This window comes from Alligator sinensis, unplaced genomic scaffold (assembly GCF_000455745.1).
Source record: "Alligator sinensis unplaced genomic scaffold, ASM45574v1 scaffold1086_3, whole genome shotgun sequence".
NCBI classification, from domain to species: Eukaryota; Metazoa; Chordata; order Crocodylia; family Alligatoridae; genus Alligator; species Alligator sinensis.
This window is the reverse complement of record NW_005841975.1, coordinates 59,666-73,963: the sequence shown is the minus strand read 5'-3', so window position 1 is coordinate 73,963 and position 14,298 is coordinate 59,666. Positions and strand designations below refer to the sequence as shown.

The following is a 14,298-nucleotide window of genomic DNA, read 5'->3' as shown; positions in this document are numbered from 1 at the left end:
CTTCAGTAGCAGGAAACAAGAATGGGGCCTACTCACAGTGAGGCTAAAGAGAGAAGCTAAAATACTGAGGAAAGTAAGTGCTGCTCAAATCAAATAACTATCATGATATTCAGCATAATCTGAAACACGCTGACCTTTCAGAGAAGTGAGAAATCCAACTAGCTGCAGCTAAGGGAATCAGCACTTTCCCCCAAATGAAATGCAGGCCTGGTCATTCTGTCAGCTCCTGCAGTGCTCTGTGTCACTTTAAGTTCCCATTAATAGATTAAACCTTTTCCTTAAAAAACATACTTGGCTTGTCTCAGAATTCAATTTATTAAAATTTAGTGGAAAACAGCAGGAAACAAAGAGATCTAGGAGATTTCATGAAATGTCATAGTTCAACTGCTAAACTCATCTCTATATAAAAATATATCTACTGAATTTTACACGCTGGGTAGTCAAACATTTGTTCTGAAGTTTATAAAAACATAGCAGGCTCTGCCATAAAAAGGTGCTCCCAAAAGTCACAATCATGGAACCAGCTTCACACCAGGAACTGCCTCCTCTACTGGATATGTTCAGGCCAAGACTGCTGAATTCTGCCAGCTGCCTCCTAAGGGGCTGACAGCCAGGTTCAGGCTTGCTTCTCTACCACTGTCTTGTACCACACAGTCCTTCATTTATGTTTTTCCCTAGAAGTTGGGTTGGGTTGATGAAACAAGTTTTTCATATATCCCAAATCCTGGAAGGTGGCAACGTGATGCCATGATCTTTTAACGAGGAAAAGAGGCCAGTTCACACTGAAGCTGGAGGCTTTGAATTTCCTAATTCATTGGCAACAAAATAGCCTGGCCCCAAAGCAGTCACTAGGAACTGACTGTGGTTTGTCATCATCTGTCTTCAGAACTCTGTAACAAAGCAGAGAAGCAAGGCTTATTCCTAAACACAATCTCCAGAGATTTGATCACTTCCCCTACATGAGGTCCACAGTTTTGTAGGAGAAAAAGGCAATGTGAAGATCAAGAGCAGTGTGACTTTAGAAAATCATTCATTATGGTTTAAAATGTGCCATGATGATAGGTTATGGACAAGTGCCTGCAGGTGCTACACCACCACTTTGGGGAACAGATTAAGTAGAAGTTATTTGAAACATCAGAAAAAAAGTCCCCGCCAAAAGGCTCTGGTGAGTAGATGGGGATATGGGTAAGTAACATCAGCAGACCTGTAGGCTCTTCTGCAGGGGAGCTAGGGTGTACAAGACAGCAGAGAGCCATTCAGAGGAAGTTTTGGCTCCAAACTTAAGCTTGATCTGATGCTGTTGGGAGCAGCTCCATAGAACAATTTCACATTCTTGATTCACACCTGGATATGGACCCCCTCCCCACCCCGCAACTGCTGTATATAGAAGAGGGTGGGAAATTTTCCTAGAACAGAACAGGAGAGAAATGGCCCCCATACTCACCCTTCTGTTAGTGAAGAGAATCCTACCCCGCTGCCTGCTTTGAGCCTGCTGCAGGAGGCACAAGGCTGTCCAGTTGCTGACGAAGTCCTGTGTAAATTAGCCAGTCATAGAACTTGTTTTCCACTAGTACCTGGAACTGCTTCCTTTGACTCCTAGAACCCACCAGAACAAGAACAATGTAGCAAGTGATACACAGTTTGCAAGCCTTTGGGCCACACTTCTAGGCCTCTCTCCTCAACAACTGAAATGAGTAGCCCTCCCCAGTGGAAAATAGCAATAAACTAATTCCTACTACAACTGACTCTGTTTGGGTTTAGGACTCGAACTACCACTGATATTAAGAGAAAGAGTTTTTATTTAGTGAATTTGATTATTTATAATGCTCCTGAAAGAGACAGACTGCTAGTGCTGGCAAAAGTCATGTAAACATCCTCACACTGCTGTTACCATGCCTTTGCTCTCTAGGACTGACTTCTGGCTTGGTCTCATGTTGCAGAGAGTACAAGCAGTTATAACAGAATGGAAAAACAGAGCACCTGCATTAACAAACATCTACTTCACACGGAATTTAAGTATGAACATCTCAGTCATTTTGCAATTCAGGCAGGATTTAAATATATGGTCTCCAGTGAATGGCCATTTCCAGAGTTATGGATATGGTCACGTCCATAGTCCCATCCTTACTCAACAGACACCCACTCGGGCACAAGGAATCTGAATGATCAGGACAAACAGGTGTAATAAAGATCAACAGAAGTCCTGAATCAGAAGACTCTCAAATTGTAAGGTGATTCTCTTCAATACATCCAAGTGTCTTGGAATTTGTATAGTACAGACTACTTAGATCAAGCAAAATATGCACAACATGGGACTCTTCAGATGATAAATAATAAAAGCAACATAACGTGTTGGAACTGGTGGACTGTCAGTATCATCCATCCAGTCTCGTTAGTTAAAGCTAGATTTCCAGACTGACAACTGGAAATTTAAAGAATACAAAGAAGCTACAGGATCTCTCCATGACCTGGCTAACTTGACTCATGCACAAAACTTATCAGCAGAACCCAGAACCAAAAAGAAGCTAAATTGCTTCCTACTATTCTTAAGATGCAAGTTTTACCCACTGTGGTGTGTATCCGAATAAGGCTATACTGCAGGTTGTTGCATTATAATAGTGCAGTGCATACTTATGAGACAGAAACCAGCGAACCTCAGAACTGCCACTAACTAAAGAGCTTCACTACTTTTCAGCTCTTTTTAGCATCAAGAGAAGGCATTTTAACTTATTCAGACTTTTATAATGAGTGCTGGAAGAACAAATGTGTATATCAAAATGTAAAAAGGCTAGATGTAAGTGGTAGAGGTCTAGCCAGTTAGCCAGAGCCCTGATTGTGTTAGTGCTTTTTTAGTTCTACAGCTGCATACTTTTCAGTTTGAACAATCCCTTTTGCATCCAAGAGATTAATATACTTAATAAACTGAAGGCCGCAGTGGGTGATGGTGTTGTTTTGCTTTGTTTCATAATACTTATGCAAGCTTTTGGCAAGTGGAGAAAAATCTCTACAATCCAGGCATATTTATTTAGAAAAAAATTATATATACTTTGAAACTCCTGCTGCCTGCTTCTCCCCCCTCCCCAAGTATATATAAAGGCAACAGGAGTCGCAGTACTAAAAAGCAGGATCCCAAGTCCCATAGCTCCTAACACACTAGCATTCTAACATGCACAAAAGACTTTCTTGAGAGGGCATTTTTGTTCAACACTGTCAAATGAAACCAATTTCTACATGCATGGACAAGCGGAGCCCCAAACATACATTTCTCCTTCTTGGAAGAAGCCAATACTTACTTGGTCAGTCCAGCCTCTTTCACAGTTTTCTGCCAAACCTGAATCTTCTGCTCTCGTTGTCTCAGTGCCTTCTGATAAGCATATGGAAGCCCACCAGGCGTTTCTGTTGTGTCTCCCTCCATCTCGAAAGGAATAACAAAGGTGTAAAATTCGGAGGATGGTAAGAGCCGGAAGACACTTGCATTGCTGTTCTCTTTGCACACCAGCATGGGACTGTCCCAGTAGTTAGGCACTGTAGCCAGGCCTGTTCGACCCATGTGGTCCTCAAGCATCGGGTAATGGGTATGGTAAGGGGCAAAAGTTACTGCTTGGTTACCCAACAGGATGAGAGGGCGTGTAGGTGTAAGGATGTGAAAAGTGCAGCCAGTAGTAGATGAGATAGAGAGACAGTGGCAGACGGCAATGACTTTAACATTGTCACAGCTGTGGATGTGAATGGCTGTCTGCACAGGGCCCAGAATAAAGGTGCTATTGCTGCACTTCTCGATAGTCACAGACCTAAAAGAGAGAGAGCAAGACTATAGTGAGCTGGGATGACCATGCACAGGCTGGAGCCTATTGGCAGCAGTTCTGTCTAGTGGGAAGAGTAAAAGAATTTTGCTAGTTCCAGGTGCCAGCAGAGGTACCCAGAACTTTTCACTGCATCCCAGGTGAATGAAACTCACCGTAAAGGAGACAGCAGATATATGAAGGACTCATTGCAGCGATGAATCCTTACATGAGCACCCTCCAGGGTTTCTGAGCTCTTGGCCAAAGTCTGCTTGTAGACCTGACTCATCACCACTATGCGGTAAGCCTCAGGGACCACGTGGGCATTGCAGGCAATCTTTGCTCTCTTAGTTGTTCCTTCAACTACAAGACCAGAGTTATACAAATTAATTTTAAAAAGGCACAACACAGACCTTTAGACATTCTTCTTACACAGGTGTGCCCATAACACCATATCATCCACCACACAGTATCTGGCAGCTACAGAACACCAAAAACCAACTGCACTGGTGCTTTAGATTATTTACCTCTCAACTCTCAGGAAGGTTCTTCCTGAGCACAAGGGATCTCCCTGCCAAGCTGAGATTTAGAGCAGCTTACAGACTTCCACCAGTGCACTAAAGGGACATAGTGGACCAGATCCTATTACACCTAATTAGGCTCCTAAATTATTTAGGCACCTAATTTTGACCCAATTCCACCCTGCTTGTCTCCCGGAAAATTAGTAAATGCACAAGTGAGGTGCGTCTTCCTCCGATTTGCTGCTTTTAGTTACTAAGTCCTAAGGCTAACATGGTGGCATGTTACAGAAGCAGATGCAATATTGTTTTTGCAAGCACTGAAGCAGGTTGACCTAAGGTCACTCTTAGGAATCGAAGTCCACATAGACTTCTAATAGATGGAATAGGACATGGCCCTATAAGTCTATTCCAGAGCTTTCCAACCCACTGGAGCACCCTCTGCAAGTGCACAGCCCTCAAGATATCTTCCCCATTAGCACAATTCTTCCATTCTTACTACCGTGGAGCTTGAGGACAAACACTTAAACTTCCCGTCTTCCCCTAAGAAAACCTACATGCACAAGTTAAATTAAATCCCTCGTCTTTGTTTTGACACCTGACTGATATATAGCAGCATCAAAAAGGATGCTGTTAAGGCATCCCAGCTAGATCTCTGGAGAGCTTGTTCAGTTTCCTTTGTCACAGACTCCCTTGCATGACCTTGGTTAATCACTTAACCTACCCTGTGCCTCAGACTACATCTTTAAAAAAGGACAGTAACACTGACCTACAGTGTCTGGCCTATGGGTGTCTGAGGATCAATTCTTCATGCATGTGGTCTCAATCACTGGAATAACTACCTGGAAAATCAACCCACTAATCTATTGCTCCCCGAGCAAGAAGAGTGATACTATCAGCAGAACTGTAGAGAGAACCTTAACACATTCATTTCATGTGACCTTTGATTTAAGCTGCTGAATCAATCCTTTGCTTTGATGCGCATTACAATACAGTACAAAGTAATGAACTCTCCAAATTTACAAAACATATCTGTAATAATATGAAACCTTATATACTAACTACAGCTAATATAGGCTGAGCAATACTAAGAGATCAACATTGTTCAGTGATGGGAAGTCCAAACCTGGAGAAGAAGAAATGAGGGTTTAATAGATGGAAATAATTTGGTAAGAGGGAGTGAAGTCACTTTGTGTGACCAACCCTTGGAACTGTGAACTCCCCCTCGTCCTGTATAAACAAAATGAAAGGCAAGTCCGCTCATGCTCAAGTGCCAGATCCCACATCAACACAGAAAAAGCCAAAAATTAATCCTAATGCCAAAAAGAAAACCAAGACCAAGAGCTACCTTGCTGTGCCCATGCCAATTTTTTCCCAGACTTGAGGCAGGCAGACATTCCAAATGGGTTCACAGTCAGGCAGGACCTCAGCCAGCCTTCTAGCTTGGGAAAAGAGAAAGTTCTGGAGATCTTGGAATAGCCATTCTTCACATGAAAGGGCTGCCAGAGTGCAAGTTCATGCAGGGGGTGGACAGTTTTGGCTTTGTTCAGAGACCCCTCTATCAGGAAGCTGAGCGCTCGAACAGCTTCAAGGGAGACTAGGCTGCTGTGGGTGGAGTGAGAGGAAGCTGTGAGCTGGTCTGGATCCAGTAGCAGTTCCAACAAATCCAAGAGGTGGTTCAGCACAAAGGCTTGGTGCTCCAGGTCATTCCAATTCTTAGAAATCAAGAACAAAAACAAACAGCTTAAAATGGGATGAAGTCTCATAAGGCTGAAACACTGCATCAACGCTATCCATTACATCCCTGCTTACCTCATGCCCACAGCAGCTCTAAATGAAGAAAAAGATGCAAGCAGGATAGATTTCTGCCCCCACATCCCACAACTATTGCAGCTGGCCAATGCTTGCTTACAGCAAACTAATCCTGCACATACAGGAAACTACCCACCTTGCCTGTGTGGAAGAGGTTTGGTATTCACTAGGGCTGTGCAAAGCTTCAGTCCCTGATTCGATCTGGCGGAGATTCAGCCCAATTCGGTGGCTGAATCTCCAAATCAAACTGGAACCCTCCAAATCGATTTGGAGAGATTCGGACATAGACACAGTTTTAAATGTTTTTTCTACGTACCTCTAGATAGCAGGTGGTTTGTGAATACTGCAATGATGGGACACATGAAGTGTCCCACAGGAGTGTAGGGGGCTCCCCAGCGCACTCTGCAACAGACCCGGAAGTGGACCAGAAGCGCTTCCAGTCCGCTTCTGGGTCACCAGTCGCTGAGCCAGGGAGGTGTGGGGAGGCCCCTCAGCGCACTCCCTGAAGGACCCAGAAGTGGACTGAAAGTACTTCCAGTCCGCTTCCAGGTTTGCTGCTGAGCACATGGAGGGCCCCCACCACACTCCTGTGGGATGCTCCATCCGCCCCAGCATCGCAGCATTCACAGATTGCACTGGTACCTTGAGGTATGTAGAAAAAGCATTTAAAGCTTTGTCTATGTCCAAATTTCTGATTCTCCAAATCAGCATCGAATCTTCAGATTCGGATTTGGCCGAATCAAATTAGGGACAGTGATCCGAATCAAATCACTGTCCCCAATTCGGGCCGAATCCGAATCCAAATTGAATTCACATCCCTGGTGTTCACACCAGAGGCACATTTCACTGTACTGGTCAGAGGGGATAGGGAAATGGATCCCTATTCAATGCTTGAAATACACATGGGCATATTGCTGTTGGGAGGAAATCAATGAACACTTGATAATCCAGGCCCACAACTGTCCTCTTGCAAGTTTATTGTATCTGGATATTTAGAACAGATACAATAAGGTACCGACTCCAAAGGGATTGCATGAGAAGCCAGCGATGCAGTCCAGATGAGGAAAAGCTCATCTCCAAAAGGCTTAACTCATAGTTCCAGCACTGAATGTCTCCATATCAAGAAAAAGGGAACATTAGAATTTATGGCAGCCACAGACAATTATTCTAATTTATATAAGCTTACCCTGAACAGGCTTTACCCAACTACAAATAGGCATTAAACATACCTGCAATGACCATTCTAAATATTACTTATAATAATTGGGGCATTTCAGTCGCTTACAAAAGGCTAATCCCAACAAACATAGCCCCCGACCCACGAAGGTAACCCAAACAGACATGATGGCACCCTACTTTGAACACCTTTAAGAGAAAGTTGAATGTTTATCTTGCTGGGATCCTATGATCCCTGCTGACTTCCTGCCCTTGGGGCAGGGGGCTGGACTCGAAGACCTTCCAAGGTCCCTTCCAGCCCTAATATCTATGAAACAAAAACCTTGTGCATGCAATGAGTGGGGTAACTACACTGCAGCAGTGACCACAGAGGGTGGCACTGTCAAAGGCACACATCATCTGCAACTATGTAGCAAAGGGACGTGGGACAGTAAATAATCACTGCACACAAAATGACTATTTCAAAATGGCATTATGTTTTGAAACGCCCATGTATTTTCATGAAGAACTGAAATATAAGCCAGTCCAATTATAAACCTGTACTTAGCAAAAATCAAAAACTTTAGAATGATATAGAATCATGGCACCATAGGCAATGAGGGTTGGAAGGGACCTTAGGAAGTCACATCTAGTCCAATCCCCTGCTCAAAGCAGGACCAGCCCCAACTAGATCATCCCAGCCAACGCTTTGTCTAGCCGGGTCTTAAAAACCTCCAAGGATGGAGATGCCACCACCTCTCTAGGTAATCTGTTGCAGTGTTTTACTACCCTCCTAGTGAGAAAATTCTTCCTAATATCTAACCTCAACTTCCCTTGCTGCAACTTGAGCCCATTGCTCCTTGTTCTGCCATCTGCCACCACCGAGAACAGTCCAGCTCCATTCTCTTTGAAACTACTCTTCAGGGAGTTGAAGGCTGCTATTACATCCCCCCTCAGTCTTCTCTTCTCTAGACTAAATAAGCCCAGTTCCCTCAGCCTCTCATCATAAGTTGTGTCCTGCCCCCCAAACCATTTTTATTGCTCTCTGTTGGACTCTCTCCAATTTGTCCACATCCTTTCTGTAACAGGGGACCCAAAACTAGACACGGAACTCCAGATGTGGCCACACCAGTGTTGAATAGAGGGGAATAATACACCAGCCAGTAAGTATAAAAGATGACTATTCAGCAAAGGCCCTTAGGATTGGTACGTTTACCCTTTTCTCCCTGTTATACAACTTTGACCAGAGGATGATGTTCCAAAGACTGGTAGGAAGAGATGGGATCCACCTGATGAAGACAGGAAAGAGCATCCTTGCAGACAGGCTCACTAATTTAGTGAGGAAGGCTTTAAACCAAGTTCACCAGCGGATGGAGACCAAAGCCCTGAGGTAAGTGGGGAAACCCTTCCCAATGGAGGAAGCACAAGCACAAGGGGGCAACAGGGGAGGCACTCTCATTCTTGCTGAGAAATTAGGGCAATCAGCTAGTTACCTCACGTGCCTGTACATGAATGCACAAAGCCTAGAAAATGAGCAGGAAGAATGGAAGTCTTCACACAGAGTGGAAAGTGTTGGGGACAACTTCCTACTGCAAGTGCTGGAACAGCTAACTAGGAGCCATGCTCTTCTTGACCTGCTGCTCACAAACAGGGAACAATCAGTGGGGAATGCAGCAGTGGATGGCAATTTGTGCAGCGGCGACCACAAGATGTTTGAGTTCAGGATCGTGAGGAAAGGAAGAATGGAGAGCAGCAAGGTAAGGACCCTAGATTTCAGAAAAGGAGACTTTGATTCACTCAGGGAACTGATGGACAGGATCCCCTAAGGGGCTGGTCTGAGAGGGAAAGGAGTCCAGGAGAGCTGGCTGTACTATAAGGAAACCTTACTGAGGGCACAAGAACGAACCATCTCAATGCACAGAAAGACTAGCAAGTATGGCAAAAGACCAGCTTGGCTTAACAGGGAACTCTTCAGTGAGCTAAATCACAAAAAGGAAGCTTATAAGAGGAGGAAACTAGGACAAACAGCTATGGAGGAGTATAAAAATATTGCTTAGGCATGCAGGGATGAAGTCAGGAAGGCCAAAGCACAACTGGAGTTGCAGCCAGCAAGAGACATGCAGGGTAAGAAGGGTTTCTACATGTATGTTGGTAACAAGAGGAGGATCAGGGAAAGTGTGTGATGACTCTGAAACTCATGCTAACCTGGGGCCTACTCACAAAAGGTAAAATGCAAGATACTGATGCTAACTGCATAGCGCAAAAGGATGCGAGTTCACGGGTAGGCCATCTGAGAAAAAATAGTGAGATATCCCTTGCAGCTTATCTCAATATATTCATTATGATTTCAAGTATGCTCCTAGCTGTCTAGTATGTAACCATGTGAAATGTTTATCCTTGATTAATTAGTATGATAAATACTTCTCTTGCAGTTAACTCATGTTATGTACAGGAAGAGTCATTTTCCATGTGCTAGATGTCCCCTTCTGATTTATTTCTGTTTTGTCCCTTGATTTTCCACGGACACTCCCCAAAACCTTGTGTTTTTCCTGATTGTTAATCAGTTTCTTGATATGTTCTAAACTTAGCAGAAATGGATAACCCCTTGTCACTGAGGAAGGTAATTCATTCAAATTGGAATTTTCTGATAATCAATAATAAGCAGTTTGATTAACAGGATTTTCCTGTCAAATACTCCTTGGGACTCTCTCTTGATTTACACAACTTCAAGAATGGTTTCAAAAAGCTGGAACAGCTAATAGGGCACACTTCAGGAATGAAAGATCTCTCTGACAAGAAGTGCTGCTATGCCCCTGCTATCTCAAGAAGCTGGAAGAAACAGACCATCTCTCTTGTTGCCTGTTTAGTGAGAAACCATCATCTTATAGCTAATTACTGGACTGCTTTGGTTTGGGCTCATTTGACTTTGAAAACTTGCAGGAAATAAAGCCTTTCTGTCACTCATTGAATGAGGAGTTGTGTCACTCCTTTAGGCTAGTCCAGAATTGTATCTGTTAACAGTTAGCAGGCTAGTCCAGAATTTCATTTGTTAACTGGCTTTGAAAACAGTTAACCAGCTTTTATTTGTTAACAGTGTAGATCCCTTGCTGAATAGGGGATGCAACCTAGTGACAGAGGATGCATAAAAGGCTGAAGTGCTCAATGCCTTTTTCACCTCAGTCTTCACAGGCAAGGTCAGCTCCCAGACTACTGCACCAGGCAGCACAGTTTGGGGAAGCTGGCAGTGATGAAAGAACACATTGGGGACTATTTAGAAAAGCTGGACATGTACAAGTCTATGGGGCCAGGTGTGATGCAACCAAGGGGCTGGGGGACTTTCTCTTTAAGAAAGGGAAGGAGGATCCAGGGAACTACAGACCAGTCAGCCTCACCTCAGTCCCTGGAAAAATCATGGAACAGATCCTCAAGGAATCCATTTCTAAGCTCTTGGAGAAGAAAGCTATTAGGAACAGTCAGCATAGATTCACGAAGGGCTAGTCATGCTTGACCAACATGATTGCCTTCTATAAGACGACTGGTTCTGTGGATACAGAGAAACCAGTGGACATGGTGTACATTAACTTTAGCAAGGTTTTTGATATGGTCTCTCACAACATTCTCACAGGCAAGATAAGGAAACACGGGGTTGAATAAATGGAATGTATGGTAGACAGAAAACTGGCTGGATCATCATGCTCAGAGGGTAGCAATCAATGGCTCGATGCCTAACTGGCAGCCAGTATCAGGTAGAGTGCCCCAGGGGTCAGTCCTGGGGCTGTTTTTGTTCAATAGTTTTATCAATGACCTGGAAGATAGGATGGAGTGTACCCTAACCAAGTTTGCAGATGACACCAAGCTGGGGGAGTAATAGATATGCTGGAGGGTAGGGTTAAGATTCAGAAAGATCTAGACAAATTGGATGATTGGACCAAAAGAAATCTCATGAGATTCAGTAAGGAGAAGTCCAGCACTTAGAACAGAACAATCCCATGTGCTGGTACAGGCTGGGGGCTGACTGGCTGGACAGCAGCTTTGCAAAAAAGGACCTGGGGATTATAGCAGACAAGAAGCTGAACATGAGCCAACAGTGTGCTCTCATAACCGAGAAGGTTAATGGCATCCTGGGCTGCATTAGTAGGTGTATTGCTAGCAGATCAAGCGAAGTGATTCTTCCCCTCTGTTCAGCACTCGTGAGGCCACACCTGGAGTAATATGTCCAGTTTTGGGTGCCCCACTACATGAAGGATGTGAACAAACTGGAGAGAGTCCAGTGGAGGGCAATGAAAATGATTCAGAGGCTGGAGCTTGTGACTTCTGAGGAGAGGCTGAGGTACAACTATTCAGTCAGGAGAAGAGAAAACTGAGAGGGGATTTAATAGCAGCCTCCAACTCCCTGAAGGGTGGTTCCAAAGAGGATGGAGCTGGACTGTTCTTAGTGGCAGCAGATGGCAGAACAAGGAGCAATGGGCTCAAGGTGCGGCAAGGAAAGTTGAGGTTAGATATTAAGAAAAAAATTTCTCACTAGGAGGGTAGTAAAACACTGGAACAGGTTACCCAGAGAGGTTGTAGAATCTCCATCCTTGGAGGTTTTTAAGTCCCGGCTAGACGAAGTCTCGCCTGGGACGAGCTAGTTGGGGATGGTCCTGCTTTGAGCAGGGGGCTGAACTAGATGTGACCTCCTGAGCTCCCTTCCAACCCTAATTTTCTATGATTCTATAACTGTCTGTCTAACATTACCAATCTACTGTGTTTAGAGTTTCAAGAGTTCCCGAGCTGCAGATAATAAGCTCTAGTTCCACATGATGCTACAGTATGCATGGTGCTATTATCACAGCCCATACAGAATTCTGCTGAAGTTTGCAGTTGGCCTTAGTTCAAGGTGTGGGTCACTGAAGCGTCTTTACTGAATTGACACCACTTCATAATTCAATTTCTAATACAGCATCCTGTGAATTGCAGCTGGTTTGATATATCCAGCGAGTTTCCTATGTTTAGAAGTACTTGATATAGGACTTATCCACCACACACAAACAGTCATATCTGACTCGCCAGTCTAGGTCTCTGATTTACAACTGGGTATAATTAGACATCACTCTAAAGAAGGCCCCCTAGAAATCTGAATGTATATTTGTGGAAGAGCAGCTTCTGCAATACATGAACATTTTTAGCTTTGCTGAGATTCTGGGCATAAGGTTTTAGAAGACTCATCATAGGTTGAGACTATGTAAAAGTTCAGCCTGCAACAAATTTCCATTGATAACATTTTAAATTTCTAAAATGTGAATCACAGTGAACATCCCAAGACAAGATTATATACTATTTATTAGCTCTATTAATGAGGTGCAGCTCTAGCAGCATATACGAGTTAATAAGAAAAGCATAAGCAGGAGTTCACTCTTCCACAAACTCTCTTTCTCCCCCCCAGGGCTAGCTTGTAGTGGAGGTTTTGTAGCCTCACCCACATACTAACCTTTATGGGGACTGGGTTAAGCACAATACCTTGTTTTGACAGGTGGATTTTCCAATCAAACTGGAAGACTGGGATCTGGTCCTAGGACTTGGCCACTCTTCACCAATCAAAGATGTCCTCAGAGAAACCTTGTTTAGTTGCTGAACGTACAAGAACAGCAGGAACTGTAGAGTATCTACCGAAAACTGATCAAGAAGGAAACACAGTATTAATATTCACCAGAACATTACCAATGGCTACAATCATTTAATTAGTCTTTTAAAATTGAGACAACTGTCATACTAAAGGGTATGATTTTGTGTGTGCTTCGGCACTGCAGAATTATTTCCCGCCACATGGAGCTTTTTTTGCAGGGTGCAATTCTCAGTTGCAAAGAGAAACCCCCGGTGCAAAGGAGTTCCCGCCACCCATATGTAAATTTGTTTCCCACTATTGGCTGTTTCTAAATTATTCCCACGTGGCGGCTAGCGATTGGCTTGCTAGCCATATAAGAGGCTTGAGCAGTTTCCACCCAAGTTGGAGGAGGAGGACTTCACATCCATCTTGTGAAGAACTCTAAGCCCACTGTGGAGCCTAACAAACTCCGCGTGTGCCTTAAAGGAGGATACAGGGGCCTGATCAACCTCTAGCCTCTCCCCGTCGCCGCATGATCCCTCGACATACCCTACCCTGCGCGCTCGTGGAGAGTCACCTTTCGGACTCTCATTTCGGACGGGCCACGGAGCCTAGCAAACTCCACGTGTGTGGTTTTTTTTGTAACTGCAACTCAAGAAAGTTTTCCTGCCTGCACCGCGACCACCTACGGTGTAAGTAAAATAATCTTTAATCAACCTCTACGCGTCCATGCCTAATTCTAGTTCGCCGTGCCGACCCTTTCCCCGGCCCACATGCCCGGGCTGCTGGCCACAGCCCCTCAGCCCTGACAACAACCTGGTATCTACAGCATTAACTGATTTCCATTTCATGTGCTATCTAGTGTTTGGCACTAGTCAGCTATTAAACAGTTCTGATGAAGGCACTAGAGTTGCAGAATAAATCATTGAGCTTAAATAGATTTCGGGCTTGGAAGATGTTTGCTTGACTTTTCAAGCCCTCTTTATTGTACTCCCCTTACAGATCTTAATGGCAGTCTTATAGCAACATGCAGAAAATCAGCATCTCTCAGCAGCTATATTTGCAGGGTTTGCCTCTGTAAATGCCATTCTTAACCCTGGGAGGACATTCATGCTAAAAGCTTCTTCCCATTAGTTCAGAGCTCCATTTTGAGCATTTTGAAAACAGCAAGTTGTCAATGAAAACTGGCTGTTCTGAAAAATCAGAAGCTGAAACAGCAGTTATTTCTGTCTTTAAAGCATTTTTTTCAGTGGGATATGTCTTTTCACCCCCTAGCTCAAGTATCTGAACTGCATTCAAATCCTGCCTCTTAATTCTGCACTTTGCAAGTTTCAGTTAACCCTAGTTTTGCATATTTTCTGCAATCTCAATCACAGAAAACACTACTGATGGCTGACTGATCACAACAGCACATACGCTTTATGAATGAACACTAAACCCAGAAAGA

The 14,298-nt window shown here is 44.0% G+C and overlaps 1 protein-coding gene across 1 annotated transcript; it reads right to left on the bottom strand.

The window, feature by feature from the left end:
* Positions 1-296: 296 nt before the first annotated feature.
* Positions 297-12,952, bottom strand: TBCCD1 (TBCC domain containing 1; the record flags this gene model as incomplete). The annotated part of the gene is made up of 6 exons (XM_014518683.2): positions 297-890; positions 1,445-1,596; positions 3,294-3,791; positions 3,959-4,145; positions 5,649-6,015; positions 12,767-12,952. Coding segments are annotated over 5 exons (1,368 nt in total), but the record flags the coding sequence as incomplete, so codon positions are not given.
* Positions 12,953-14,298: the final 1,346 nt, after the last annotated feature.